Below are 27247 nucleotides of genomic sequence, written 5' to 3' on the forward strand. Positions count from 1 at the left end.
GGGATGGGCCTGAGCTCAGATATCCTGCCTCGTTCACCACTTCCTTTGCATCTTGGGGTGATGACTTGCGGCAGGGGGGTGTGTACATACATTTGATGCGCAACTCCCCTGGGTTCAATGATGCTGTTTGTCCCATTAGGTGAAACTGGGAAACCTGGAGCTCTACGTAGAACAGGAGTCGGTTCCTTCCACCTGGTACTTTCTGATTGTGCTTCCTGTCTTGCTCGTGATTGTCATTTTTGGTAAGTGCCCTGTTTAATTTTGTCAGAGAAATCGTTCCCTGGGGCCTCTCATCAGGCAGGCAGACTTTCAGCTTTCAGGGGCTGTTTGCTTCAATTAAGTATTAATGGGTGAAAACCCAAATCAAAACTTTGGGAAGGGAATAATAGGAGCATGCTGAGGCCTTTCTAAAGGTTTTTTTTTTTAAAGCATGTCTCATTAATGAAAGGCTGGGTTACAAAGATGGTGTCTTGGTATTTGAGAAATAGGATCCACTTTGCTTCTCCAGTCATTTGAATTGTGATGAGAAAGTACCTATCTGCATGATTCCCTCAGAATTGGTCAGAGATTCTCGATTCCCAGAACATGGTGGCCTTATGTTGCCTCCTCCACCCCAGACACCACCTCCCCATCCCCCACCCCACCCCTTGCTTTCCCTGGCAGAACAAGTCTCTGGAATTGGGACTCGTGACACCTGCTGCCGCATTCCAAGGTCCCTCTGAGCACAGAGATCCCATGTGGCTGGCCCCTGGCTGGACCTGGCACACCAATGTGTTTTGTTGGGCCACACAACATTTTTTAAAACTTTGAAGAAGTTGACAACATTTCAAATTATGTAATTTACAGTTTTAAAAATTGAAAAGATCTGAATCCCTGGAGCCTTATTTTTTTCATCATTTACTAGAGCTTTGTAGCAGCTAAATATTGAGAGAAGAAATGTCTCCCTGGGTTTTCACTGAAGTCTCCACCACCCCCTGGTTTCATCACCCAACCCCTCAACCCATCCTTGTGCCTGATGCCTGCAGCCATTTAGTCTGTGACCTCTACTTTTGAGCTGATTTTCACTCTAAGTCTATTTCCTTTTTGTCTCAGTCACTTTCTCATCACTGAGACACAGTACCCAACACCCACAACTCTAAGGAGGAAGGTTTATCTTGGCTCAGAGTTTGCAGAGGTTTCAGTCCACGGCAGGCTGGCCCCAAGGCAGAGCAGCATGGCAGAGAGGCATCACAGAGGAGAAACAGTCCATGGCAGGGTAGTGGGAAGCAGAGAAAGATTAAGGGAGGAGGAAATTGATGACCCTGCCAGGCCACGCCCCCAGTGACACACCTCCTCCAACCAGGCTTTCCCTCCCAACATCACAGTTAGCTATGAACTCAGCAGTGAGTCCAATCATCTTCCCAAAACTCCACCTATGAGCACCTGAGGCTTTGGGGGGACATCTAGATATCAACCATAACATTCTTCTTTGAAAAAGCTCTTCTTCACCAACTAATGTAGCACTTCCTATTTGTTGAGGGAGTGCAAGTATTGTCTTTCTAATATTTTAGGCTAGTAGAGACAGTTGTTAATGTTTTCTTCTATCTCTTCACTACCTCATTCATTCATTTATCCATTCAGCCATTCATTCATCTCTGCATCCATTTACCTTGTTTTTATTGAGCATCTGTTATGTTGCTGATAACTGTGGGAATCTCTGGATCAAGTGAATCTGGAGAAAGGCGTGGTCCTTTCCCACGGGTCATTCCCAGTCTGGTGAAACAAAGCTTCATGGGTGTGATTAATTGGCCTAATGGAATACATTCACTTTTCAGAGATCTGATTTTGACTTGTTATTAATTATTTCTGGAGCATTTTAAAAAATGCTTTTCCCGAGTCCCTACCCCCGTCATATGTTTGGAGTCTGAAAGTGGGCTGATATGCTAATAAAATCCTGGCTGATGTTAGCTTCAATGAAGAAAGTTACTTCTACAGCACAAATGCTGGCTGTGTTTTGAGAATCCACTGCTATCGAGCAGCCTCATATACACCAGCTTTGTTTTGTTGTTGTTGTTGTGTTTTTGTTTTGGCTTTCATTTTGGTTTTTTGAGACAAGGTCTCACTGTGTAGTTCAGGCTGACCTGGAACTTACTGTGTAGCCCAGGATGACCTTGAACGCACAGCGTTCCTCCTGCTTCAGCCTCCCAAGTGCTGAGATTACAAGTGTGGACTACCATGCCTGGCCCACATACATCATCCTTGCTAAAGTGTCATGTCCACTTGGTGACTGACTAGAAACCTCTGATCTATACATGTGTGACGCTTCAGTCCTCTCCCTTCACTTTCTTTGTAGAGATTGTTTCTGGTCTTTAAGGTGAAGTGGGCTAAATGTGACACATTGCTCTGTTTGCATCTGCAAGGCCCGATGAAATTCTCGTCCTCTTCTTACACATTCCAGGGAGATATGTGTCCCCAGTAGCTTGAGTAAGTCAGTCGGTCAGTCACAGGACTGGTGAAAACACTAAGCGCACCTGGCCTAGGCCTGCCACCTACAGATCCTCCCCAAAGAAGACTCCTGCCGGGAAAAGCTCCCTGCTGCACAATGTGGTCTGCCCAAGCCACCACTGCTCAGAGTGCAGCCTGGGGAACCATGCTCCTAGGAAAAGGAGTTCCATGGCCAAGCAAGTTCAGGAATGGCTGCATGCTCAGCCCTTTCTCGGAGACACACAGCGGGCATAATGGTTAAGTCTGCTCAGTCCATGGTGGGGTCTAGTAAAGAGCTGAAACTCAGTTTCCTCCAACACCTTTCACATTTGCTGGTTGCAGAGCCCTTTGTTCACGTAATTACTGTTAAAAGAGAAGCTTGCTAGGATAATAATGGTAATTGACAATTATCGAGTAGCCATTCTTTTGAAAGAGTACATTCTAAATGCTTTCTGGGAGTTACTCCTTGCGATCCTCCCAACAGCACAGCGAGGCTGGCAGTCTTACAGCCAAGCAGCCAGGCACAGGGATGCCCCCGAACAAACCCAAGGCCACGAAGACCAGGGCCGTGAACCCAAGCACGAACTCCACCCTATTCAGCTCCTCGGCAGCACAATGAGAGGCTGGATGAGGTGGAGAAAGAAGCAGTGTCCAGACAGAAGAAGGTTCCCTGTGACTCGTGCATGAAGTCACCCCATCAGAGCTATGCGAGTCTGGCTTTTATAGTCAACTGCGGATCGGTAGTTTCTTTCTGCACTCACTACACGACTTTATTTCTCCAGGGATGTTTAGAAACATTGAAAAAGAATGGAACAATATAAGTGGCCTGTGGCTGTAGGGAGACTTGGCTTGTTTCATTACTTTTCAGCCAACTGGGATCTTTGGTTACAAGTGAAGGTTATTTGATTTAGTTTTTACTTTAAGATGAGTAGACTTTTTTCCCTACTGTTTTAGCATTCTCTTCTTTAGAATGACCTTCACTGGGAAAATTTCCTCTGATAAAATCTAGCCCTTATGTGTATTTCCTTCTCTCCCTTTCCTTCTTTCCTTCCTTCATTCCTTTTCACCTTACAGTACTAGGGATTGAACCCAAGGACACTCTATCACTGAGCTACAACCCCACCCCTCTTTATTTTCTTATTTTGAAACAAGGTAAGGGCTGGGGATTTAGCTCAGTGGTTCCACCACCTGCCTCGCAAGCATAAGGTCACAAGTTTGATCTCTGGTACATTAAAAAAAAAAAAAAAAAAAAGCAGAAGCAAGGTCTTGCTACAAGGCCAAGATTGTCCTCAAACATTCAGTTTTCCTGCCTCAGCCTCCCGAGTAGCTGGGATTACAGGCATCCACCACAATGCCCAGTTTAAGTGCTGTTCTATGTCTCTTTCTGTCTTGATCTCTCTTTCCATCTCCTACCTCTATTTCTTTTCTTGTTTCCATTTTTTAAGTTAACACATCCATCTGATGCAACAACATCTCTGTCTCCCTAGCGGCTGTGGGGGTGACCAGGCAGAAATCAAAGGAGCTAAGTCGCAAACAGAGTCAACAGCTGGAACTCCTGGAAAGCGAACTCCGGAAGGAAATACGTGACGGTAGGCTCTGGAATTGTATTTATAGATAAACAAGGCTATTTTACTTTTATTTTAATTTTTGCCCTTACATGGAGATGGCTATGGTAATGAGAAGTGTTGTAAAATAGAAGACAACTGAACAGCAGGGCCTGGGCCTGGCTTTGTGTTTTATTTCAGCTCTTTTCTGCAGCCAACCAAGTAATTATCTATTGTTTCTTCTTTAATGAAAACCAAGGTCATACTCTGTGTTAGACAAAACAGCAGAAGATTTTATCCATTGTTTGTGGAGTTAAAATATTGCTCTTGGGACTCTGTTTTGCAGGCTTTGCTGAGCTGCAGATGGATAAATTGGATGTGGTTGATAGTTTTGGAACTGTTCCCTTCCTTGACTACAAACATTTTGCTCTGAGAACTTTCTTCCCTGAGGTAAAAAAGCATTGATCATATTCCTAAGGTTGAGCCTTGAATAATAATGAAGGTATTTTCTTCCAAGGCAGCTGTAGATAATACTCTTGGTTCAAGCAGAGCAGGGAGAAGGATGATTATTAATTGCATTGATTAAGGTATAAAACAGTGATGGGTCACTGGCAATTACTCTTTGTCCCATAACAAAAACCTAAGAGGGATGGAAGTTCAGAGTGATGATTTTTGCTTTATTTTACTACCAGTTTAAAACTGAGTTTGCAGCTGGGAAGTGAGCTAATTCAGTTAGAAATCAATAAATTGTGGACTGGCCAATTTGTTGTGTTTATCTGCCTGATTTCCATTGCAACTACTAGATTATTCGCTATTACTTCTCAATCAGGAATGAAAAGCACTACCAGGTGAAAGGGAGGGAAGCCAACATGCATGTAATTTGAGTTGAAAACAGGCATTTTTAGCAATGTAGACTTTTTATGGCTCTCTTCGGCAGTTTTTCTTTAGCTGATCAGTTTTGTTTTGTTTTGTTTTGGTTCCGGGGATCGAACTCGGGTCCTTCCACTTGCGAGGCAGGAGGCAGAACCACTGAGCTAAATCCCCGGCCCTAGCTGATCAGTTTTATTTCATCCTTGTTTATTAGAAATAGCTGCACAAGATGACAGATTAATTGTTCTAGAACTCCAAGGAGGAGTCTATCTAGTCCTTTGGGTTCTGGTCTCACCTCTATTCTGACACCTCCATTTCCTCACCCACTCACTCAGCCTTCATTTACCCTCCCAAGCCTTTGGTGAGGGTTGTCACTCATGCTCTGTACTATCACCTACTGGTCCTGATACCCCAGATCTGCCATATTGAATTTTTTTTGGTCTGGAACTGGTGTCTACCAAGAGACCCAACTTCTAACACACATCCACACCAATGATCATATTCAAATCTAGACTTCTAAACAAAGCCAGAAATCTCTCCAGGCCAGAGGAGAGTTTGTATCACCTTACCAGAAGCTTCTCAGCTATACTTGGCCTGATGCTTACAGTTCAAAAACCCAGACACATGCAGTAAGCAATTTCCAGCTTCACTATAATTCTCGGAGGGGACCTCATGATATGCGATGCTGTGTCTGGAGGTTGGGATAGCTCCATAAAACACCCTCCATATTTTAGGGGCCAAGTTTAGTATTGTAAATCAAGAAGGCTATAAATAAGACTTCAACTGTTTGCATTTGTAATTTTTTATCCTCCAAGGGTACCAGGCACCAGATTGGCCATTTGCTGCCTCACCCATTTCCACGGGAGCAGCCCATCTGGGGAGGTGGGGTCAGTTCTCTAACTCAGGGAGACTGCACAGGGCTTCAGCCAATGTGGCATTCTGAGACCTTCTCTCCTAGCTCTCTGAGATCCCCATAAAGAATTTAACAGCAATAAAATCATGGAGATTTCGCCCATCAACTTAAGTAGTGTGGACTTTTGCAGTTAATGATTATCCTTGACTGCCGAATAATCTGTGGCGTGAAAAAAGAAATTTTCCTGTCTTCTAAATTCAGTAATCGAGAGCAAGACAGAGGGATGAGCGTACAAGTGTCTGAGAAACTACAACCAAACAAAATAAAATCCCAGGGACAATGCTGCATTATTTTGAGAGAAGAGAGATAGTTACAAGGAGCTGAACTGATTTAACTGGGAGTTCTGTATGATCCTGAAAGGAAAAGCCATCAAAATTGAAGTCCCGAAATGTCATTAAAGGAGTGGATCCAGGAAAACCAAGCATCTACTTGTCAGAACTTGATCAAGAAAACCCAAGTTAAAATTGAATATATACTAATTAGGAGAGAGAACAGGCAGACAAGACATGGAGACATTGCCACCTGAAATGCACTCCAGGTTGCAGATAAGGCCTCAGATTAATTAGCCTCTCAGCCTGGAGGTTGGGTGTGGGAGGGAGGCCTGGACTGATCTACACAGACCAGAGAGTGAGGCAAAACCTAGAGGAAACTGTGGGATCACAGCAGGGGCCCTCGATCACCAGTCCCTGGTTCTGTGCCCTGCCTGTTGGTTTTGGCTTTTAAAGTTTTGCTTTTCATTATATTCGCTCGTCTTTGTTTTGTTGAAAATAGAAGAAATAAAGGTAAGCAGAGGAGCTAACCTCCTAGCAGAGGGAAATTTGAATGAAAGGAAGAAAGAGTCCTAAAGAGCCAGGGTGGTGTTACCTTATTTAAGGTCGAGAATCAACCTGATTAATCTGCCCGTTTGTGTGGAGTTGATTCAGCAGGAGAATATTAGGGACCCCCAAAAAAGCAAACTCAGGGTCTGGGTTTTTTTGTTGGTTTTTTTCCTTTGCTTTTTTCTAGGGAAAAAGCGTGACCAAAACAGTTTGAGGTCTTTTGCTTGGGCTAACAGATTTGAAACTATGCAAAAAGATTCTCTGCAGGAGAAATTTACTGTACTGAGACATAGAATTAGCCAATCTCAATACCAGTGATAGAGAACTAAATGTTTATTCAGTTGATTCATTTAAAGTGTTATTTGGTATGTTTTTAAATTTTAATGATTAATTCCAATAATATTTATGATTTGTTTGGTTTTGTTTTTTTTGAGACAAGGTCTCACTATGTAGCCCAGGCTGGCCTTGAACTTGTAGCAATCCTCCTGCCTCAGCCTCCCCCATGCTGGGATTACAGGCTCATGTCACCATGCCTGGCTTTACTTTTTAAAAACTCGTATGTAAGAGTTTATGCTTAGGAGCCACATACCATAGTATATAAAATACTTCTCAAAACCAGTGGGGTAACAGCACTGTGATGTACTTGCCAAAAATTAGGGATAGAAACAATAACACTAGCTGATGTAGAGCATTAATGGTATTGCTTGGTTGTTACATGTTCACACTGAGCCTATGAGAGCCATTAATGTCCCTACTTTACAGATGAGAGAAATCAGGCACTGGGAGGTTAAATAACATTTGACCGGTATATGATAAATCCAGGACTGGATGCCAAGTAGTCTGGCTCCGGATTCAATCCTTTTAACTCCTTCTGGAGTAATACTGAATGGGGACAGCGGATCTACTCGGCTAAGCCTTGTTAAAACTTCCCATAATTTAGTATTTATCCTTAGGAGCTAAGAAGTGGTCTGGCATTTGCATAATCTTCAACTACCACTTCAACTTTTGAGTCTACTCTCTTAAAGTGGGAGATGTTACCCTCACCTACCAAAGCAGGACCCATGTGCAATGGAACTTATTCTTAGAATAATTTTGGATCAGTGGTGTTTCTTGAGAGCTGAATACTTATTTATTACGTCTTCAAGGGTGTGCGGCAGCATACACCCGGGGGCTCTTCAGATTAGCAAACAGTGTCTACTTTATTAAAGCAGACTTGGGTATTATAACAGAAATAACAGAAATACACTGTTCATTTCCTTTGGATGTTATGAATAATAAAAATGTCTCCTTCCTCTCAGTCAGGTGGCTTCACACACATCTTCACCGAAGATATGCACGTAAGTCTTTATGTTTTCATTCCGGCCCAGGGACTGCCCTACTTGCATAGTGTTATCATTGTCATCGGCATCTCCATTATTATTGCTTTGAACTTTTATTGTGGGTTTTTTTGGATCATGAATTCAATTTTAAAATAATTCATTGTCTTGGAAAACTCACTGTGGATCTACTTTCTCACTTTAAACTTATATTATGGTATATTCTTCTTTGTGGTCGACCTTCCAGAACAGAGATGCCAATGAGAAGAATGAAAGTCTCACAGCTTTGGATGCACTCATCTGTAATAAAAGCTTTCTCGTCACCGTCATCCACACGCTTGAAAAGCAGAAGAACTTCTCAGTAAAGGACAGGTATTGGTCACCTCTTTTATTTTTAAATTTTTATTTATTTATTTATTTTCATGGTATTGGGGACTGAATCCAGGGCCTTTGCGCTGAGCTACATCCCTAACCCTTTTTAATTTTTTTTTTAATTTTCATTTTGAGACAGTGTCTCATTAGGCTGCTAAATTGCCCAGGCCAGGCTCAAACGTGAGATCCTCCTGCCTCAGCCTCCCAGAGTGCTGGGATTACAGGTGTCTGCCACTGTACTCAGCTTTCCAGAGCATTTGATTGGGCGTTTATGCAGCCACAAGATCTCCATTTCACCCAACACAACTATTTTGAAGACACACATGCACACAACAGCCCCCTCCAAGACCCTAAAAAACCCCTAAACCAAGAAAAAACAAATTCTTAATCAAAAAAGTAGAAGCATTACTTTTAATTTAGAAACACCCTGAAATTTTGGAAAGACTCACTTCTTCTTAGCACGTCAGTTGAAGGGCTGAAAGCAGGGCTCTGGAGTTAACAGTGGTGTGTGGTTTTGTGGCTTCAGGATGGACGTGGTCAGGAACCTCAACACTGACAAAATAGAACAGTGCCCAGCAGACACTGCCCCTGCCCAGACGTCCATGCAAACCACTGCCACCGCTGTCCAGCCAGGGCTGTGGCCAGGGCCTCACTGACATTCTGTTTTGAAACAGGTGTCTGTTTGCCTCCTTCTTGACCATCGCTCTACAAACCAAGCTGGTCTACCTGACCAGCATCCTCGAGGTGCTGACCAGGGACCTGATGGAGCAGTGCAGCAACATGCAGCCCAAACTCATGCTCCGACGCACAGAGTCAGTGGTGGAAAAGCTGCTCACAAACTGGATGTCGGTCTGCCTCTCTGGTTTCCTCCGGGTGAGTGTCACGGGCCTGGGCAGTGTCAGACGTGAGACAGTAGCGCTCTTCTTAATAGATGCCAGGGTGAGTCCTGAATGTTCCATGGTGTCCGCACTGAACCACATTTAACCCTGGTCCTTACTGGGAACAGACAGAGGTGAATGTAATAATAAAAAACTGTTTTGGCTGTAATTGGCCTATGCAAGTGTAATTCATTTACAGTTTCCTGGATTAAAACTCTCTTCTAGTGGATTCACCTCCTCATCCGTAACAGTAATTCGCACCCAGAGCCCTACTGGCCCATTTCAGAAAATGTATTGGGATAAGGGACTATTTCAAATATTGATAAGAACAAATTGTGTTCAGATCTTCAGAAACAGCGTAGAAATACCCATTCCCTACCAACAGGCTGTGGGCTAATGACAGTCACTTCTCATCAGCCATTCCACACCAAAGCAATTGCGCAAAGTGCCTCCCACCCAGGAGTTGACTTTCTTGGAGTGAGTGTAAACTGGTGGTAATGAATTGAATTGTAAAGTCTTTTTGAATGCCAACTTTCCAGATGTCAATAGAGTGGGCTTTGGAGGCCTACTGCCTGGCCCGGATCTAAACCTTCCAACTTCCTTGGTTGTATAACCCTTAGAACTGAAAAAAAGAACATTTTAGGACTGTTTGGAAGGCTAGATGAAGAGATGCAATTGCTCAGCTCTGAGTAATCACTCCATAAATGTTGGCCATTATGGTGATAAAATATTCATATGAAAACCAGGGTGTTCTCTTAGACTCAGTGTTCGATGGGCTCTCAGAGGCCCCCGGTACAGAAGGCTCTTATCCTTCTTTAATTTCACAAGGCATCCAGATTCCAGCAGAACTGCATAATTGTGTATTTGCAGCTAGTTTCAAAATCTAATTAAACTCTGAATAAGATACACTGCTATGCCACAGGTTTTAACAGTGCTACTTAAGTTGAGATCCAAAAGCAGCACTTTAAATAGACTGTCCCTGGTTTAATGTTTAATGCAATCTTACAAGTAGATGCACAACAATTTTTTAGAAATTTTTTTACTGACTCTTTCCTCTCCTGAGGCAATGCCCGCTTATTAAGATTAATGAAATCTGCCTCCTTTTCTGTTTACTTGGTATAAATCATCATATGCTTGGGGACGTGTCAAGTGGGTATTCTGGGGTGAATATATTGTGCTTCCCACTGTGGTCCCTTCAGCCCCAACTACTGCTGAACCAGGGTAACAGGACTCTCACCCTGTTCCTGGTCTTGGTCTTCAAAAGCCAATGCCTACCCGACCAGAGCCCTGCTGAATTAGAAGCTCCAGCTCAGCGGCTGGACCCAAGTATCCATTTCTTCCTCGAGCTCCTATAAGGAATTTTGTGTGCCCTGTGTTTGAGAACCTCTGAGGCAGCAGAAGGAGCACTGGACTAGGAGTCTTACTAGAAGCAGCAAGCGTGGGCTCTAAGATCTTCTCTGCCCGACTGTGTCTCTGGAAAAGGCTTTTTCCCTGTGGACATCGGTTTTCCATCCACCATGTGACATGGTCAGTGCTTTTAGATTCCTTTCCAGCTCTAGCTACCAGGCAGGATCTTGTGATTGTCACTCTGAGCTCTCAAGAGCGGCTGTCGGGCATGAAAAGGGCAAGGTAGTCAGAAGATCTGGGCACCAAGCCCAGCGGTCCCCTTGAGCAAAGGATTCTGGGTCAAGGTTTCTCAGTGCTGATTCAAGAGTGTGTGGAGCACGCCGATGGTGAGGTGGCAGTGCAACTCCCAGGAGGAAGTGGCATGGAGCCAGTCGGTGATACTTTCACTTTCAGTGGAATAATTGCCTCTGGTATAGAGGCTCTGATGCCCCTCAACCAGGTGTTCCTGGGGAGTATGGGACACTAACTACCCCAGTCCTCCTGCCCTGTCCCACAGACACTGAGTGGGCAACACTTACACCTCCAGGTAGCTTCCCCTGCCAAGACTCCAAGGCTTGCTGGGAAAAATACTGAATAATTGCCACTCATTGAGGCCTGCCTTTTATTGGATATGGCAGACATTATGCTAAGAGCTTTGTTCACCTCTTTTCTTTTAACCCCCTTGACAGTCCCGTGAGGTCAGTGCCTTTACGACCACTTTGCACCTGGGGAAGGTGAAGCACACAGAAAAAGGGGATTCTGCCTGAGTCCCATGGCCAGTGTAGGACACACCAGGGTCTAGGGCCCCTTACCACCCCAGTGTGTGCTGAGGAGATAGAGTTGGTGCTGTTCTGTTTAATGCCTAGCTCAGCCCCTGGGGGACGAGAGTCATGTCCCTTGCAGGTGTGACTCACCTAGACCTTGTGCTCATTAGTCACAAAGAAACCCCATAGTTCTGGGGTTCCCTAAGCTGTCCACATTGGAATCACCCTGGAAGGCTTTAAAACTGTGGATGCCCAGGCCTCCTCTCCAGGATCCCACATGGGTAGTCTACGGGGGCACCCATGGGGTGCAGGCATCTGAATTCTTAAGGAGCACCCACGGCATTCTGATGATGATTAGGTGTCACCTCTCAGTCTGGCTACACTCTGGAGAATACTGGAGAATTCCCGACTAGGGGACCTTTGAGTCAGGAGCCGCTCCCCACACAACCCAGGAGAACCCTTCTGGCCCCTGGTCTCACCTCTGCTCAGCCGTGTCTCTGATCTGTGCTGAAGGAAGAGAGAAGTAGGACCACCGGTCTGTGGTCAGGATGTTACCGAAGTGGGTGGGGGAGAGAGCAGAGCTTGGACAGCATGTAAACCATTAAATAAAGGAAGTTTCCCATGAGAATCAAATGTCACATACTAGTCCCACAGCTTCCCCATCTGGGAAAATTCTGAACATTCCCACTCTGTCCCGAACTGAAGAAGAGACTCAGGGATGTTCCTCATGAGCAAGAGATGAAGGGAGCCCAAGGTGAGTGGACAGGGCCAGGGGGAAGAGTCAGAAGGGGCAAGAGGGATCCCAAGGACCAGAAGGGCAAATACGCTTACAGGAAGTGTAAAGTCAGGGGTGGATCCCAGGAAACTAAAAAGAGCCCAGGTAAATTTACCTGATCAAGGGAAAGCAGGTGAGAAAGACAGTAGACCCCTCCTTTGAAAGCTGGGCCCGCTGGCTATAAGCTTGACTTTGTAAACCTGGCTTCAAGCTGCCTTTTGTCCTCGCTGAGGAACTGTCACTTCCTGGCTCCCATCCCCCATGTATTGGCCTAATGTCCATGGATCACAGAAGGCCTACGATTTAGCAAATACTCTCTAGTTGACCTGGGCCACATGCCTAGGAGGAAGTAGAGCACATATCCTCCCGCTGGAGGCTCAGAGTTCTTTGCAACAGGTCGTGGCTACAGATTTGAGGCAGGTGCCCATCCAGGAAAAGTGCCCATGCAGAGATGTGGAGCTGAAGCCAGCAGGATGGGCCCGATGTCTGGACAGAGCCTTGGAAGGTGTGGAACTGTCTGTGGTCCAGGCGAAGGAGTACCCCAGACAGTCTCTGTAGGCCAGCACCACCGGAGGCCCATGGTGGGCCTGTGCAGGAGGTGTCTGGGTACCCCAAGTTCAGTTTCCTCATGAAAAGCTGTTATCACCAAAAAACATCCTCTTTAGAGAATGGATAAAATGTTCTGTTCATCTTTGTTGCCAAGGCTAATGTGCATTTTTTAAAATGCCATTTATTTGGGGGTTGTTAAAAGTGATTAAACAGGAATGTAAACAAAGGTTAAATCTCCACGTATACTCACTGTTCCTTAGGTACCAGCCCACAAGAGCCTTAGTCCACCATATACCAGTGCAAGCGTGAAATAGTGCACGGTGCGGGGAGCTGTGAATGTGCGTGCGCATGCGCGGACGTGCGTGTGCCCGGGCAAGAGGAGGCCGCTTCCTGGGTTTTGCGCCCGAACCCAAGTGAAGCAATATGTACAGTATTTTCTTGGGAATTTCATGTTGACTGTTAGAAAACACTACCTCCTGTCTCCTGTCGTGCTGCCATAAACGGAAACTTTAATTCTTTGGAAAGTACAGTGGGTTCTGGGGAAAGCTGACTGTCGCTTTTGCATCTTTTCCAAGGAGACTGTTGGAGAGCCCTTCTACTTGCTGGTGACGACTCTGAACCAGAAAATAAACAAGGGGCCCGTAGACGTGATCACCTGCAAAGCGCTGTACACCCTGAACGAAGACTGGCTGCTGTGGCAGGTCCCCGAGTTCAGCACTGTGGTATGTGTGCCGGAAAGCTCCCCGGTCCCGACTCCCAAATAAATCTGGCTGGAGGTAGAGGTTGGGGTGGGGCTGGAGTGGGAGTCACTTAAAATGCAGCCACATCCTTCTGCTGCCTTCCATTGGCTATCTTGCAGGCCTCACACGTTTAGTTAATTAAAAGCAATAGTTGATAAAATATTAACACGTGTTCACATAATAGGTTTTAATTACTTGGATTGGGGGAGAAAGCATTGTAATGATGCCTGAGGTACTCATCAATTTCCAAAGATTTTAATATCAGGATTGCTTATAGCTTTCGGCATCGTCAAAGGAAATGCAAAGTACTCCCTATTCAGTACTTATAATTGCAATCAGAATTTCTCAAATGGCTCTGCTCTGGGAAGACAATGTGTGAAGATATATTTCAACCAAATTGAGGCCGTCTTAATTTAGAACGATAACACAAGACAAATTCCACTGCGTTCCCCATGCGACAGGACGCCCTTACTTTATTTTCATGGATTGGTTACAAATGTTTGGTGTCATGCACTTAATGTACTGTGATTTCATAGATATTTTTAGAGGAACGCTGTAAATCACTACAGGAAGACGACTGCGTGGCTTCAGGAGGGTTTCAGAATTGGAGAACTTCCTTTTTACCCATTCCCACTCCACCCACCTGCTACCTTCCCTGAATAAAGAGAGACCAATTTAGGGCATGCTCAGGGATTTCAGAGAGGGAGCCCTGCATGGAAAGTACTGTATCTCCAGGATGACTTATGGATGTTCTGAGCTCTTCTGTTAATATAGACTTGGGGGAGAGATTGCTGTGTTTTGGTTTGATGTTTAGCTTTCTGGAGACTCTGAGCTTCTTTACCATCTCGTTAGTGGAGAGGGAGGAAAAAATTACCATGGGGTTTGGGTATTGCTCACTGAGGAGCTAAGAGTCTTGTGGCTTCACACTGGATGTGAGTCCTGCGGTGTCATCTTGGAAGAATTCACTACCTAATTGGAGAAGGCACCACACTGCTATGGACCGCAGCCCAGTTATGGCGTCTGGTGGGAGAAGAGTCCACAGATGAGCTGTTTCCAGTTCTCGATTCGAAGTGTAGCTCATCCTCCACTAAAGATGCTGCTGTCTGAGAGGAGGGAAGCTGAGCTCAAAGGCATTTCTCCATCTGTGTCTTCGAGGCCGTCCAGTGGTCCTCAAACTTGAGCATGTGTCTCACTCACCGGAAGAGCTTGTTAACACCCATTGCCAAGTAGCATCCTGGAGTTTCTGCTTCAGTGAGCGTGGGGTGTGGCCCGAAATGTGCATTTTTACTGTGCTCCCTGGTGCTGTGATGCTGCTGGAGAATCATTGCTACTCGAGTTTAGAGCCTGGGTTCTGGAGCAGACGGTCTTGAATCCCACCTCTGCCTCTAGGTAGCTCGGTGACACGGAGAAGTCTCCGAACCTCTCTGTGCCTCGGTCTCCTAGAAAGTGAAGATGATGATTATGGCATGTTTTCAGAAGCTCCAAACCTCCCTAACATGGTGTGGAGAGAGTTGATGGCCACTAAATTTGTGGTGACATTTAATTGCCATCATACCTGCCCTCCCAGCTGCTGGCGTCCTGCAGAGTTAATCAGGTCACAAGCACTGCCCTTACCCAAGGATTGATGCGTGGCAGTTCCCGAGGGAGTCGGTGTCGTAAGTGGAGGGTTTCTGGTCTCCTCCCTTCTCACCTTACATCTCTGCCACACTTTCTTTTCCTGGCTCTCACCCCAGCCAGGAGATGCTAGCCCGGTGCTCTTGGACCTCCAGAACTGTGAGCCAGATCAGTCTCTTTCCTTTTCCTAATCGCACAGCCTCAGGTGAGGCTGGCATTTTGTTACAACAACAGAAAGCAGACTAAGAAGGTCTCCGAAGAGAAATGTTCGTGAGTGAATGTAGGTCAGGGGAATCCAGCAGAGTTTCCGTTTCATGAAAACACTGAGTCTAAGACCGGAAGGAGAGGCAGGGAAGTGGGATTGGGGAAAGAAGTCAGATGCCCTGAAGCAACTTCTGAGGTCTAAGTCCTGTTTAATGCTTTACATCTGAACGCTTTTTTCTCCCTTTCATTGAGACACATTATTTATTTCACAGTCAATTAAGACCATGTGTTTCTGATTTGTTAGCACTCAACTCATCATCAGAATGTTTCTTGATGTTGAAGAAATTCATGTCGACTCTTGAAATTTTTTTCTCCCCTTTTATAGCCTGTGGGGAAAAGGCTAAATGGAAAATTAAATCTACACTCTTTCCTTTTCAAATTTGGATTTGCTGGTGGATAGAGTCAAGGCTGAAAAAAGGGGTGGGCTGCATGTTTTTCTAGGGCCCTTGTCTTTAAGAATGATTTTGAATGTCTCTTATTGGGCCTGTCTCAACCTCCCTTTCCCGGTGGGTGACTATACTAGAAGCTCGAGAGAAGGCGTAAGATCCCGTCTAAGCTTGTGTTACAAAATGTTAGCAGAAGGTCAATATAAAAAATTTAAGGTTTTTCACTTCCTTTCAGGCAAGTTCCCCAGCCTGAAGCATCGTATTTCTAATTTTCTCCTGTCCTCTCTCCCCTCCTCCCTCTCTGTCCCCCTTTGTCCTCCAGCCCCGTCCCAGGCTGTACACCCAGTGGTTTTAAAGTCTTGCTTTGCTAAATTTGCCCTGGGGTGGTTTGTGTAATTGAAAACCAAGGTGTGATGAACAAACTCAATTGTGTGTGTGTGTGTGTGTGTGTGTGTGTGTGTGTGTGTGTGTGTGTGTGTGTAGATTCTTTTAAGGAAAGGAAAGTCAGAGGAAAATCTAGAGCAGCCACACAAACACCTTGAAATGCCAAAGCCTGGTGCCATAGCCAGGTCACAATTGAGAAAAGGCCCCCAAACTCCTCTTTGGCTACACGCTCAGAAACACAGCACCTCATGCAACAGCCTAAAAGTTCAGTTTCACACCTCTAAGATTAGGATGTGTTCTCCTGAGGCAATTGGGGGGTGTTCTCTAGAACACAAAGACACCCTGCCAGTTTCTTCAGCATGAAATCATTCAACTAACTAATGGGCTCTGGGAAGTTGCGCTTTGTCCCTTGCATCTCAGGAGGAAAAATCCCTCTGTCTTAGTCTAAGCAAAGCCCTACTGGGCTGCTCATCCTCTGTTCTGGAAGCAGCAGCCGTCCAGCTCCCCAGGCTGGTGTTCAGCAAGGCAGAGCACCCTCGTGTCAGCTTCCTGCCTACCACTGGCATCAGGAGGCTATGTCTACACCCGGAGCCCTAGACTTCCTTTAGTACCCAGGGATTCAGATTTGACAACAGACCAGGACTAGGGGCTGTTGCTCTGCTGTTTCTCCCATGTTGGGCCCCATTGATGGTGCGTGGCAGGCCCTCTCCCACCTTCCCGGTGTCGAGAGCAGGATTTCAGGGCAGAGGCAGGGTTTAGGGAGCTAAGGAAGGCCTGAGAAGTTCAGTTCCGGGAAGGCGGACCCATGAGAGAAAGGACATTTGCCTCACTTCGAAGAGGAGATGAGAAAAACCAATAACTCGTAGCAAGCGTGCTGAATTAGCAAGAGGAGTTTGACTTGTAATCAAAGTTAAGCGAGAAATGGTTTTTTGAACTCTTAAACCCAGGAAATGAGCTTGCCAATCAGCTGCACTGGAGAGATAGTATCTTGGCGCCCTGGGAAACAGTGTTCCGACAAACATATTATTGCTCTCATTCTCATATCTATAAGAAAGTCTTTAAGATTATTAGAAATTCTTGAAAAGGCACAGGGACATGCCTGCAGAAATTGTAATGCATCCATTCTGATTCATTGACGGTTTTATGCCAGCCCACAGCAGTCTGGCTTTTTCCCCAGTGGTTACCATTTGGGGACATCATGTGTGGTGATCCCTAGCTAGTTTCTCATCTAGGTGCTTCCCAGTGGCGCTCTCCTTACCTGTTCCTATCCCTCCCTACCTCTCTCTACCTTTTCCCAACTCCTTCTTTTCCGTTTAGTTTGTCCTTGCAGAGGACCCATTATCCCCGTAATTAAACAACCCACTGTCCCGATTAAGTCATTCTCTGTTACTTCAATTACATCCCATTGTTCATTAAATCCTGATGTTTGCACTTCAGCAATCTTGTTTTTAATACTCCTAGCATTTGTGGAGAAACAGTGGAGTTAATTAACAATTCTTCAGCTTTTTTTTTCTTTTTCTTTCTACCATAGTGCAAATCATTTCCATTATGACTTACAATAATACTGAAACCATTACTAACTTCATAGTTAGTGTTCTGTGCTTCCTGATCAAAGAGTGAAACCATTTTTTATAATCATGTTAGGTAAGTCATTCCCTAGTTGATGGCAAGCTGTGGAAAATGAAAAATTAACTTTAAATGAGTGCTTTAAATGGCTTTCCTTTTCATGTTCTTTCTTCTCACGTCTGTAATCTTGGAATTAGAAAATAATTTAGTTATCGAAGTACAAAAGTATTTAATTTTCTTCTCTGGCTCAAATGTGACTCTCATTTCATTGTTAGAATCCTTGTTTATATTTATTCTTTTCAGAGAATGGTAATTTTTTATTACAGAGAATGGTGACATTAAAAAGCATTTTCTTGATTTGTCTTTTTGGGGTTGGCCAAGTCAGCCTTCCATCTGAATGTACTGTAATCTACAGCAGAGATCAGCAAACTCCCTGTGGGTCCATTGTGGCCCCCTGACTGTTTCTACAAATAAAGTTTTATTGGAAGGCAGCCTTGCCTGTTCATTTCCCAGTTATCTGTAGCTGCTTTCCTGCTACCTTGGCAGAGTAAGTAGTGGCAACTGAGAACACCTGAGCCTCAAAGCCTTACATGTTTACTATCTGGCCCTTTCCAGAAAGTTTGCCAGCTTTTCATTAATCTGGGGCTTGACATAATAGAGAAAAAGAACTGGAGTCCTGCCTCCCGCCAACCCAAAACCCCTTAGCCTCTTTCTGTCTGGACACAGCAATGGAAAAGCATTGTCGCTCTCCACAAATCTGAGACTCATGGGGCTCTTTGTAAACAAACCAAAACTGCTGAAAAGAAATCAACTATTTTTTGACCTAATTCAGAAGTGAGCTCTGTTCACTTCATTCTAAGATGGACAAACGCTATAGGTATATAGAAAAACTGGTGAATTTTTGGATTGGTTCTTCAACTTTTTTCTTCACCATGGAAAAGACTCCCTGTTACATTCTCCTCCACCCTCTGTTGTGCTGTTAGGGGAGCAGAATCCCTCGATGCAGGAAGCTTGGGGCTGCCCGTCTTGGGTTGGGAGTCATGGAAGCAGGAGGAAAGGAAGAAGGGAGGTTAGGCAGGAAGTGCAGAGTCCAAGGAGGACACCAAGATACCCCGGGCCGTGTGTCCAGCTTGGAAAAACAGAAGCTTTGCTAAGTTTGGCATAAGAACCAGACTTTTCCCCTGACTTTCATTTGGCCCTGAAATGAAATTAGAAATATATTTTATAGGTTTTATTTAATGAAAGCAATTATTGCTCCAAGGCCTTTTACGACCAAGTTGCTGGCTTGTAATAAATTCCTCTGCAATTACTTTCTAGGTATTCTAAGGTATTCCAGCTAGGATGTGGCCACAGCCCTGTCCTTATTAGCCAAGGCTGTGGTAGGGCAGCTAATGGGGAAGCTGGATACCCTTCCCTGGGAAGACAGCTCTCCCCTGCTGCTGGCCCGTCCTCCCTGACCCTACAGCCTTATCTACTCTGCTGTCAATTCCTGAGGTTGTCACATCCTGCCAAGGGACCCTGGGGACAGCCACAGTGAGGAGGAATATGGCTATATGTCCACGTGCAGTGGTGCCAGGGCTGAAGAGGTGGGGTTAGCTGTGTGACTGTGGACAAGTCACTCGCCCTCTCTCAGCCTGCTTCCCCGTCAGTGGACAGTGGTGATCAGACCTATCCTTGGACATCTGTTATGAGGTCAGAAAGTAGTACTGTATGTCACATGTCCAGCTGCCTTGCCCGGCACAGAGGAAGTGCTCGTTCTTCATATCAGATTTTCTGGACAGAGCTATTTTCCTTGTCACCTGTAAGGTCCACTGAGCAGGAAGTGTCCTATATGCATTGGCTTTGGTTGGTTATTTATTGATGAAAGGTGATATGGAGTGGGGGTTGATTAGCTGATGCATCATCCCTAGAAGCATTTCTTTTTTTCTTTGTTTCTGTTTCTTTCTTTTTCTTTCTTTTTTCTTTTCTTTCTTTCTTTCTTTCTTTCTTTATTTTTTTTTTTTTTGAGACAGTGTCTTGCTATATAGTTCAGGCTGGCCTTGAACTCATGGTGATCCTCCTGGCTCAGCCACTTGAGTGCTGGGATTACGAGTGTGCACCACCATGCGTGGCTGAAAGCATTTCTGAAACACCTACTTGTTTATGTGACTGTTAAGTGTTAATGGTGACTTTTCAGTGTCAGATAATGGATGGATGTGGGCAGGAGATAACGGATAGCCCTGAACAACTCCCCAGAGAGGCCGGTCTGGGACAGGCTGCGCAGGACCAGGCCCTTCCCGTTTCCCAGCAGCCTTGCCCTCTGCAGCCCTCCTGGGTAACAGCCTGAGTTCCCGGGCCACAGGACAGAGACGCAGACTCCTGAGGCTCAAGCCACACAGAGGCTGTTTCTGTTCCATACGGGGTTCTGGAGCACCCAGCCAGAGCTGGCAGGGGCTTCTGCTGGGGGACAGCCTCAGGCCCGGGGCCCTCTGCTGTCCTTGAGTCACCTCGTGGTCTAAGGTGCCCCCTTTCCAGTTCCTGCGACAGGACCTACGCAGGGCTGCAGAAGGGGACAGATGGTCACCAGCTGTCTTTTAAGGAAGTTTCCCAGGGGCTACCGCATAGCACAGCCGCCCGTGTCGTGGGTCACATGCCACACACAGCAGCAGAGGCAGGGTCATGGACTCGAGCTCAGCAAACATGTCCAGAGAGGATCCTGAGCCACGGGGCGCTCAGATTTGGGCTCCTGTGAGGCCTAGGGCCGGGCCCGGGCAGGAGGTGGAGCCCCCTGCAGGCTGTCTGTGCCCAGCCTGTCTCCGTGGGGCTGGCCGGCTGCCCGTGGGAAGGCTGACCTCACTGGCCTTCTGGCTTCCCAGTTAAGGGTCCCGATGTACCCTGGTTGTGATCGCTCTAGCAGTTCTGTGACCCTGGACAAGTCTCTAAACCTCTCTGTCTCAGTTTCTCCATCTGTTAAATGAGGCTAAAAATAGTACCCACGGCGTAGACTTGTGAGAATTAGGTAGAATTAGCAAATCATTTCCCAGTGTGTGAGAAGTGCTCAGTATAAACCCAGAGCTACCCAGCCTGTTCTGCACCACTGTACCCCACAAAACATACGGGGTTGGGCAGGGAACTGCAGCCTGCAAGCTCTCCACCCTGCCTTCGGCCTACGGGGAGTGGGATTCTCTCTCTGGCTTCCTGACCGGCCAGCCTGAGTTAAACAGGAGCTTGCTACCCACCCGCCGCCTGGGAGCCAAGTGTCCCCATGTCCAGAGGCCTCCCTCGTGTGCTGCAGACCAAGCCAGCTGTGCAGCCTTCCCGGTTCCCTCCCTGTGCGTAACCCCCCAAGCTAGAGCTGGTGAGTCTTGGAACCCTTAAAACACTCCATCTGTCCACCATGTTGGAGCTGGCCTTGGAGTCATGTTTGTCCCACAGTTCTAGTCCACCAGTATTTCCCAGGCAGGATTAGAGCCAGGCCTTCCCTACTTGGAGTCATCTGTAAAGCCCTGTGCTCAATTGGTGTGGAATAAGTGAGCACCACTGGTTTGGGTACATTCAGCTGTGAGAAAGAGAAAATCGGAGTAACAGGCCCTGGAATAGTAGAGCATGGGGTTGCATCTTAGAGCAGGGTATGGTGGTCAGCAGCTCCCAGGCTGCTCCTTATGCTCAGCCCGGTCAGAGCTCTGTTTCACAGTCTTTGTTTCCTCTTAGCCCTGCCTCCTACTCACCGGCTGGCTGCCACAGCACAATGCACAACTCCTCCCTTTTGCTAGGGTAGAAAACTCTTCCTTTCCTTTGCCATTGGCTAGCACTGTCATATGACCGGTCTCTGGTGGAGGAGAAGGGGGTAACCACCAGTGGTGCATCCTCAGAGGGGCCCACTGCTGCTGCTGCCTGGCTCCTGTCAGCAGAGGAGGAAGGAGGGCTGTTGGTTGGCTTTGCAGGCACTGTCACGCCAAGGGAGTAGGGAGATCCAGAGCACTTCCTCTTAACAGAGGGCCACCTTTCTGGGCAAAAGACCAACATTCCGTTTAGAGCCCTTGGCTTTTTGTGAGTATCGAAACCGAAACACCATCCTGTAGATTTGAACCGTGCTTCGTTTCATGAAACATCCTCATAGTTTGGAAGGCAGATTTACGGGGTCTTAAGAACATGGCGCTGGGGGTGCCTGGTCCTGGATACCCTTGTGCAGTGTATTTAACCTTTCCATGCCTCGGTCTCCCATCTGTAAAATGAGTGTTGCAACGGACTCCACCTCGTTTGTGGGCTGTTCTGGAGATGGATGGTGTAGACGCCATTGGCAACAGTGCTTGGCGCATCCGAAGCGCTCCCTAGTTTGCTGTCATTGTTAGCGTTACGTGGTGATCCTGGCTCCTCTGAGATGCAGCAGGCCCAGCGAGGGCGGATGGCTTGGCCTCACTCACGTGCTTGGGGGGAGCAGTGGGTGGTGCTGTCTGCTTGGCCTGCGCCGGAGCCCTCTGCACCCTTGCTCTGTCCACTGAGGACTCTGAGCATTTCTTGAGGTGACACAGGTGTGCCTAATGGTGGAGCGCTGGTTCCAAGTGTCCCCCAGATATATTGTGGAAGATCCGAGAACAGGGATGATGCCACTGGACCCTGAGGAGGCCATGGAGAAGCCTGGCTCCATGGGCTTCCATGGGGCACAGTGGCTGAAGGCAACCTGCGCTGTCCCTTGCTCTGAAGTGACATGGATAGCTACTCCATCCCAGACAGGAGGCAGGGGGTCCCCCAGCTGTGGGGCCTGGGTGCGGCTGCTAAGAGTCGGCCAGGCCAGACCTGAGGGACCCCGCACTCACGCCTTAGGAGAGCGCTCTTAGGAAACTGCTGTCTGAGCGTTGTCAGCATATAAAAAAATGAACGCAAATCAATTTGTGTCTGAATTTACTCTCAGAATTCCCTGTGGACTCTGTAAAATGCCATTTTACCTCTTTTCCACCCATTTTGCTGTGGAGGCAGTGGCAGATTTACATTATTTTACATCGAGTTAAGATTTTTTTCCCCTTCTGGTTATGTTTTTAGGAACATTTATTGCCTATAAAGAGGTGTTTTTGTTAAAGACAATAGTGCCCCTTAGGTGGTAGCATGATGTTATCTCACAAATACCCATAAAACTATACTACCAGCTGGGGTTCTGGGGCTCTGACTAGAAGGTGTTTCCAGTCAAGGTGGTCTTGAAGCCCCCGTGAAAGCCCGACCCTCGCCACGGCGCAGGCCGCACGTTACCCATCGTACACCCGCATGGTCCCCGTGTGTGGGGCTCCCCCTGAGGACTCTGTCTTTACGCAGTCCAGGGTGGGACTCTCAGAGGGCAGGGGCCTCCTGGCTGCCGCAGGGTCTGGGCAGAGCGCTGGAGGCCCAGGTGACAGGAGGAGCAACACCAAGGCCCTGTGGATCACAGCGCCCACGCTTCGTCAGGCAAATTAGGCTTCTGCACCTGGCTCTGCCACTTACTGCGTCCTCGGGCAAGTGGCTTGGCCTCACTGTCCTCACTCTGAAATGCGGATGGTGGTAATAATTCAGCTCTTCACCAAGACGTTGAGAGAATTCAGAGAAACATGTCTTAGGGGTGGGCACGGAGCTCAGGGGTAGAGCAGGAGCTTAGCCCCTGCAAGGCTCAGCACGGGGGCGGGGTGTGGGGGGTATGTCTTGAAATGCCTGTGGCAGTTTCCAGTCCCAAGATCCCAACAAATGCCAGCAAAAGAGGGACTCGGGCATGCCGCTCTACCACATTGGACCCTTCTGGAGTCTGCACATGACCCTCCTCACCCGGCACCGCCTTCTCCAGTCTCGTGTGTTCTGGTTTGCTAGTGAGCAGAGGGGCATTTGAACCCTACTGGCAGTGGCTGGCCTGCCACACAGATGTCCTTTGAGAGCTGGCAGGGGCGACAGGATTCGAGGACACAGACCCCGGGGGCCAGACTGAGATCACCCGTCAGCCCAGGAGTTCAGAGTCCCCTGATCTGAATCTCAGGCATTTGGGTACCGTTGGACCAGAGCTTCCTCTTGCACAATTAGAAATAGGATTGATTGGAAGGGCAGGACTGAAGGGCATCTGTCAGCCTTTTCAGGCTGCTCTAACAAACTGCCATAAACTGGGCCGCTTATAAGCAATGGGAAAGTATCTTCCATGCTTGTGGAGGCTGTGAAGCCCAAGGTCAGGTGCTGGCTGACTCCTACCTGAGGAGGGCCCGGGTGCACGCAGGTGGCGCCTTCTCTCTGAAGTAGCAGCTCACACTCACCGCGCTCCTGTGATGATGAGATGAATTAACCCCGTAGCACTTAGGATCGCATCTGGCTGCTGAGTGCTCGGGAGAGGACACTGGCCTCTGCACTCTGGTGGCACCAGGCCCGTGTGGGAGTCTGTAAGTCCTGGGTCCAGAGCTCATCAGCCAGAGATGGTTAGTTCCAGTCACAGTCACAGGACCCTCAGGAGTCAGTTACAGTTGTTCCTGCTCTGTGAGAAACCAAGTTACCGGCTGGTCAGTGCAGGGTGGAGAAGTCACACAGCTTCTCAGCCGCCCGATATGGAGCTCTTCCCAGCAGCTCTCAGGCACATTATCTCCTTTAGTCTCCATGGCAATGATGGAAGGCTGGTACAAGCAGGGCGTGGTGGTGCACACCTGTGATCCCAGCACTCAGGAACCCGAGGCAGGAGGATCACCACAAGTTTGAGGCCAGCCTGGGTTACATGGTGTGTTCAAGGCCAGCCTGAACTACAAAGTGAGACCCTGTCACAAAAAAAACGGACAAACAAAAAAGCAAGTACAGTCATTATCACATTTTATAATTGAGACAGTCCTAAGGACCCCCCCTCCCCATTTGTGTTTGTATTTCTTAATATCCCCATTACTTGATCATTTTACACTCCTTCATTAAGCCAGGCTCAAAAACATTCCGTGACTGTGTATTTCACACCATGCCCAGGTCCTCCCTCTGACTCGCTGATTACCAAGGTGTGGAAACTCTAAACTGTTACCCTGTGGGCAGAAAAGCCTTCCCTCTTTTCTGATCACTTCCCCCAGGACCTGCAGGCAATAACACTTGGTGCTGGAGATCTGTGTATTTGTTCTTAGACAAAGTAAACCTGAACTTGCTTGTAGATTGACTTTGAAACACCCCTGCTTCTGTGTTTTCACACACACACACACACACACACACACACACACACACACGGGCCTTCCCTCCGCCTCCGCCTCCGCCTCCGCCTGACGGTGAGGTCTCGCTGCACCAGGGGATGCTCATGCTCACTGACAGGACGTTAAGTAATGGCACTGAGATGTAATTAATGCAAGAATAATAGTACAGGGTGGGATCTCAGGATTTTAATGAGGTCTCAGAAACATCTGACGGAAGATGGTGAAGGTGGAGGGGGAGAAAAGTGTTACCCTAATTACTGCTGCATACTAAAACGTGACCTCTTTGGTGTGATCAATACGGGGACCTGGTAACCTTTCCTGTCATCTGGAACTTCACCTCTGCGACTCTGTGGTTCTGCTAATAAAAAAGATAATCACCAGTCTGCCCTCATTTACCGTGGAACCTTTCCAACTCATTTTTGGAGGATGAAATTAGAAATCACCATTTTTAGAATATTTATGTGTATATACATTTCCCCCTCAGATATATTTATTCAATACTTGCTCTATAATGAGAGTTTTAACTTTGTGTTTTCCTTCCCATTATCCCCGAGAAGACTGGATTATGGAGAAAAGATGAAAGGAGTATCCTACGATACAGTATTTGCTAATGTGCTGTCAGGGATATTAGTAGGACTCACCAAGGTTTGTGTCTTTTATGAATGCCTTTCAGTTCGCAGTTATCTAATAGACTTGAAAACCTGTTTGTGTTCTTGCAGGCATTAAACGTTGTCTTTGAAAAAATCCCAGAAAATGAGAGTGCAGATGTCTGTCGGAATATTTCAGTCAATGTTCTTGACTGTGATACCATAGGCCAAGCCAAAGAAAAGATTTTCCAAGCCTTCTTAAGCAAAAATGGCTCTCCTTATGGACTGCAGCTCAACGAGATTGGTCTTGGTAAGACAATGCGGTAGCTACTCTGTCCCCTTCCCCCGGTGAGCCCTGTCCCTGCCATCCCTCTCCCCCTGCCCAGCAGCTCCTGTTTGATGACTCTCAGAAGGCCTGGGCTGCCCCCAAAGGGCACCTGTACGGGCCAGAGGGCTGCTTTGCTCTGTCCCGAGCATCTTGATTCTTCCTAGGAAGGATCACCCTTCAAAGATGCCTTTTTAAAAATATTATGTTTGTAAATCAGATTCATGAGATCGTCGACCCTGAGATGGAATGGAATCACCTTGCATCAAGAAGTACAAAAAGGTGTAAACCCTGTGCCCTCTGGATGTGTTGCCTTTCACATTGGCGTCTGATTTGTTTGTTATGATCCCGAGTGTGTCATTAGTGGGCAGCTCAGCCGCCACGTATTAATGCCGCCACGCGAGAAAGGTCATCCTCCTCTCTGCCAATCGCATCCTGCATTAAGTGCCTTTTCCGTCCTACCCCAGCCTGAAGCAGCATCTGCCAGGAATTCATTTTCGGGCTCTATTGGTACACTGCAAAGGAGAGCATATGCGTGAGCAAGCTAACAGGGCTCTGCTCCACTCAAATGTTCATCAACATTTTAAAGTTGAGCTCGTGCAGCCTCCCAAGAGACTGCCGTGGGATTTTATAGCAGATAATGGGGCAGGAAAGGAGAGTAACATCGTGGCAGTGACAGGCAGCGTAACAAGGTTCATCTCCCCTCTGCGTACAGTTGTAGGCCTCCACTAAGCAGGCAATTAAAATGCTCCCCCTCCAATCAGACCTCCTGAAAAGGCCATTGAGAAGAGCCTCCGGGCAGGGTCCGGGAAATTTGAGCAAGACCATGCAAATGTGCAGGCCCTGTGTGACCTGCCTCACAGACTGCAGGGCACCTCTCTCCACCTGGCTTCTGTTTCCTTCCGTTGGATGGACTGATGGGCAGCTTGAAGGCCCATCTGGTTAGATACGGGGTCAGAGGGGCAGCCTCAGCTAGGAAGCCAGGACTTCACCCCAACCATTAACTTCCTTGTCCTGAACTTATGTCTTGCAAATGTGTGGCTCTGACCACAAAGGACGTGGGCACACCCAGCCTGACAACCACAGGGAGGACAGCCCAGCAGCCTCCGTCCTGCCCTGCAGGAGCCCACGGCCTTGTCCTTGGGCTTCTCCTGGGTTTGCACCCTCCAAGTCCTCACCTCCTAGAGTAGGAAGCCAGGGCCAGAACAGGCAGTGGCCTGAGACCTATCAGCTGTGTGTCTGTGATCTTCCAAACTACTGCCAAGGCTGGGCTGGGGAGACTGAATCAAAGCCTTAGAAACCAGTCATAGGTGGTATTATGTAACCCTGGAAGCAGTCATGTTCAGACCTCTAATAGCAGAGGCTCACAAGTTCAGGGGCACAAAGGGGCAGAAAGGACATAAACAGTGTCACCGCCTGGGACAGTAGGAAGCACTGGGGCCTGATTAACTGGGAAAAGATGTGCCACTTAACCAGGTAGAGCCACTTAGCTTCAGCCAAAGGCTGCCATGCAGGACACGGGGTTGATGTGGCCAGAGTTTTAAAAAGAGAAACCAGAAGTCCAAAATTGTTTGTGCAATCTCATCATTTTTAAATG

At 47.2% G+C, this 27247-nt stretch overlaps 1 protein-coding gene across 1 annotated transcript in view; it reads left to right on the plus strand.

Annotated features, from left to right (window-relative positions):
• The window catches only part of Plxnc1 (plexin C1), a 138054-nt gene that overhangs the window by 88024 nt on the left and 22783 nt on the right, over window positions 1–27247 (plus strand). The window contains exons 15-22 of the mRNA XM_004844955.4: window positions 140–242; window positions 3951–4052; window positions 4354–4457; window positions 7907–7945; window positions 8172–8296; window positions 8971–9169; window positions 13224–13370; window positions 25458–25635. Coding sequence (XP_004845012.1) covers window positions 140–242; window positions 3951–4052; window positions 4354–4457; window positions 7907–7945; window positions 8172–8296; window positions 8971–9169; window positions 13224–13370; window positions 25458–25635 — 997 coding nt within the window. The remainder of the gene's footprint in view (window positions 1–139; window positions 243–3950; window positions 4053–4353; window positions 4458–7906; window positions 7946–8171; window positions 8297–8970; window positions 9170–13223; window positions 13371–25457; window positions 25636–27247) is intronic.

The sequence above is a fragment of the Heterocephalus glaber genome, unplaced genomic scaffold (genome assembly GCF_053883595.1).
Source record: "Heterocephalus glaber isolate CG9 unplaced genomic scaffold, H.glaber_assembly_v1.0 deba00001572, whole genome shotgun sequence".
NCBI classification, from domain to species: Eukaryota; Metazoa; Chordata; class Mammalia; order Rodentia; family Bathyergidae; genus Heterocephalus; species Heterocephalus glaber.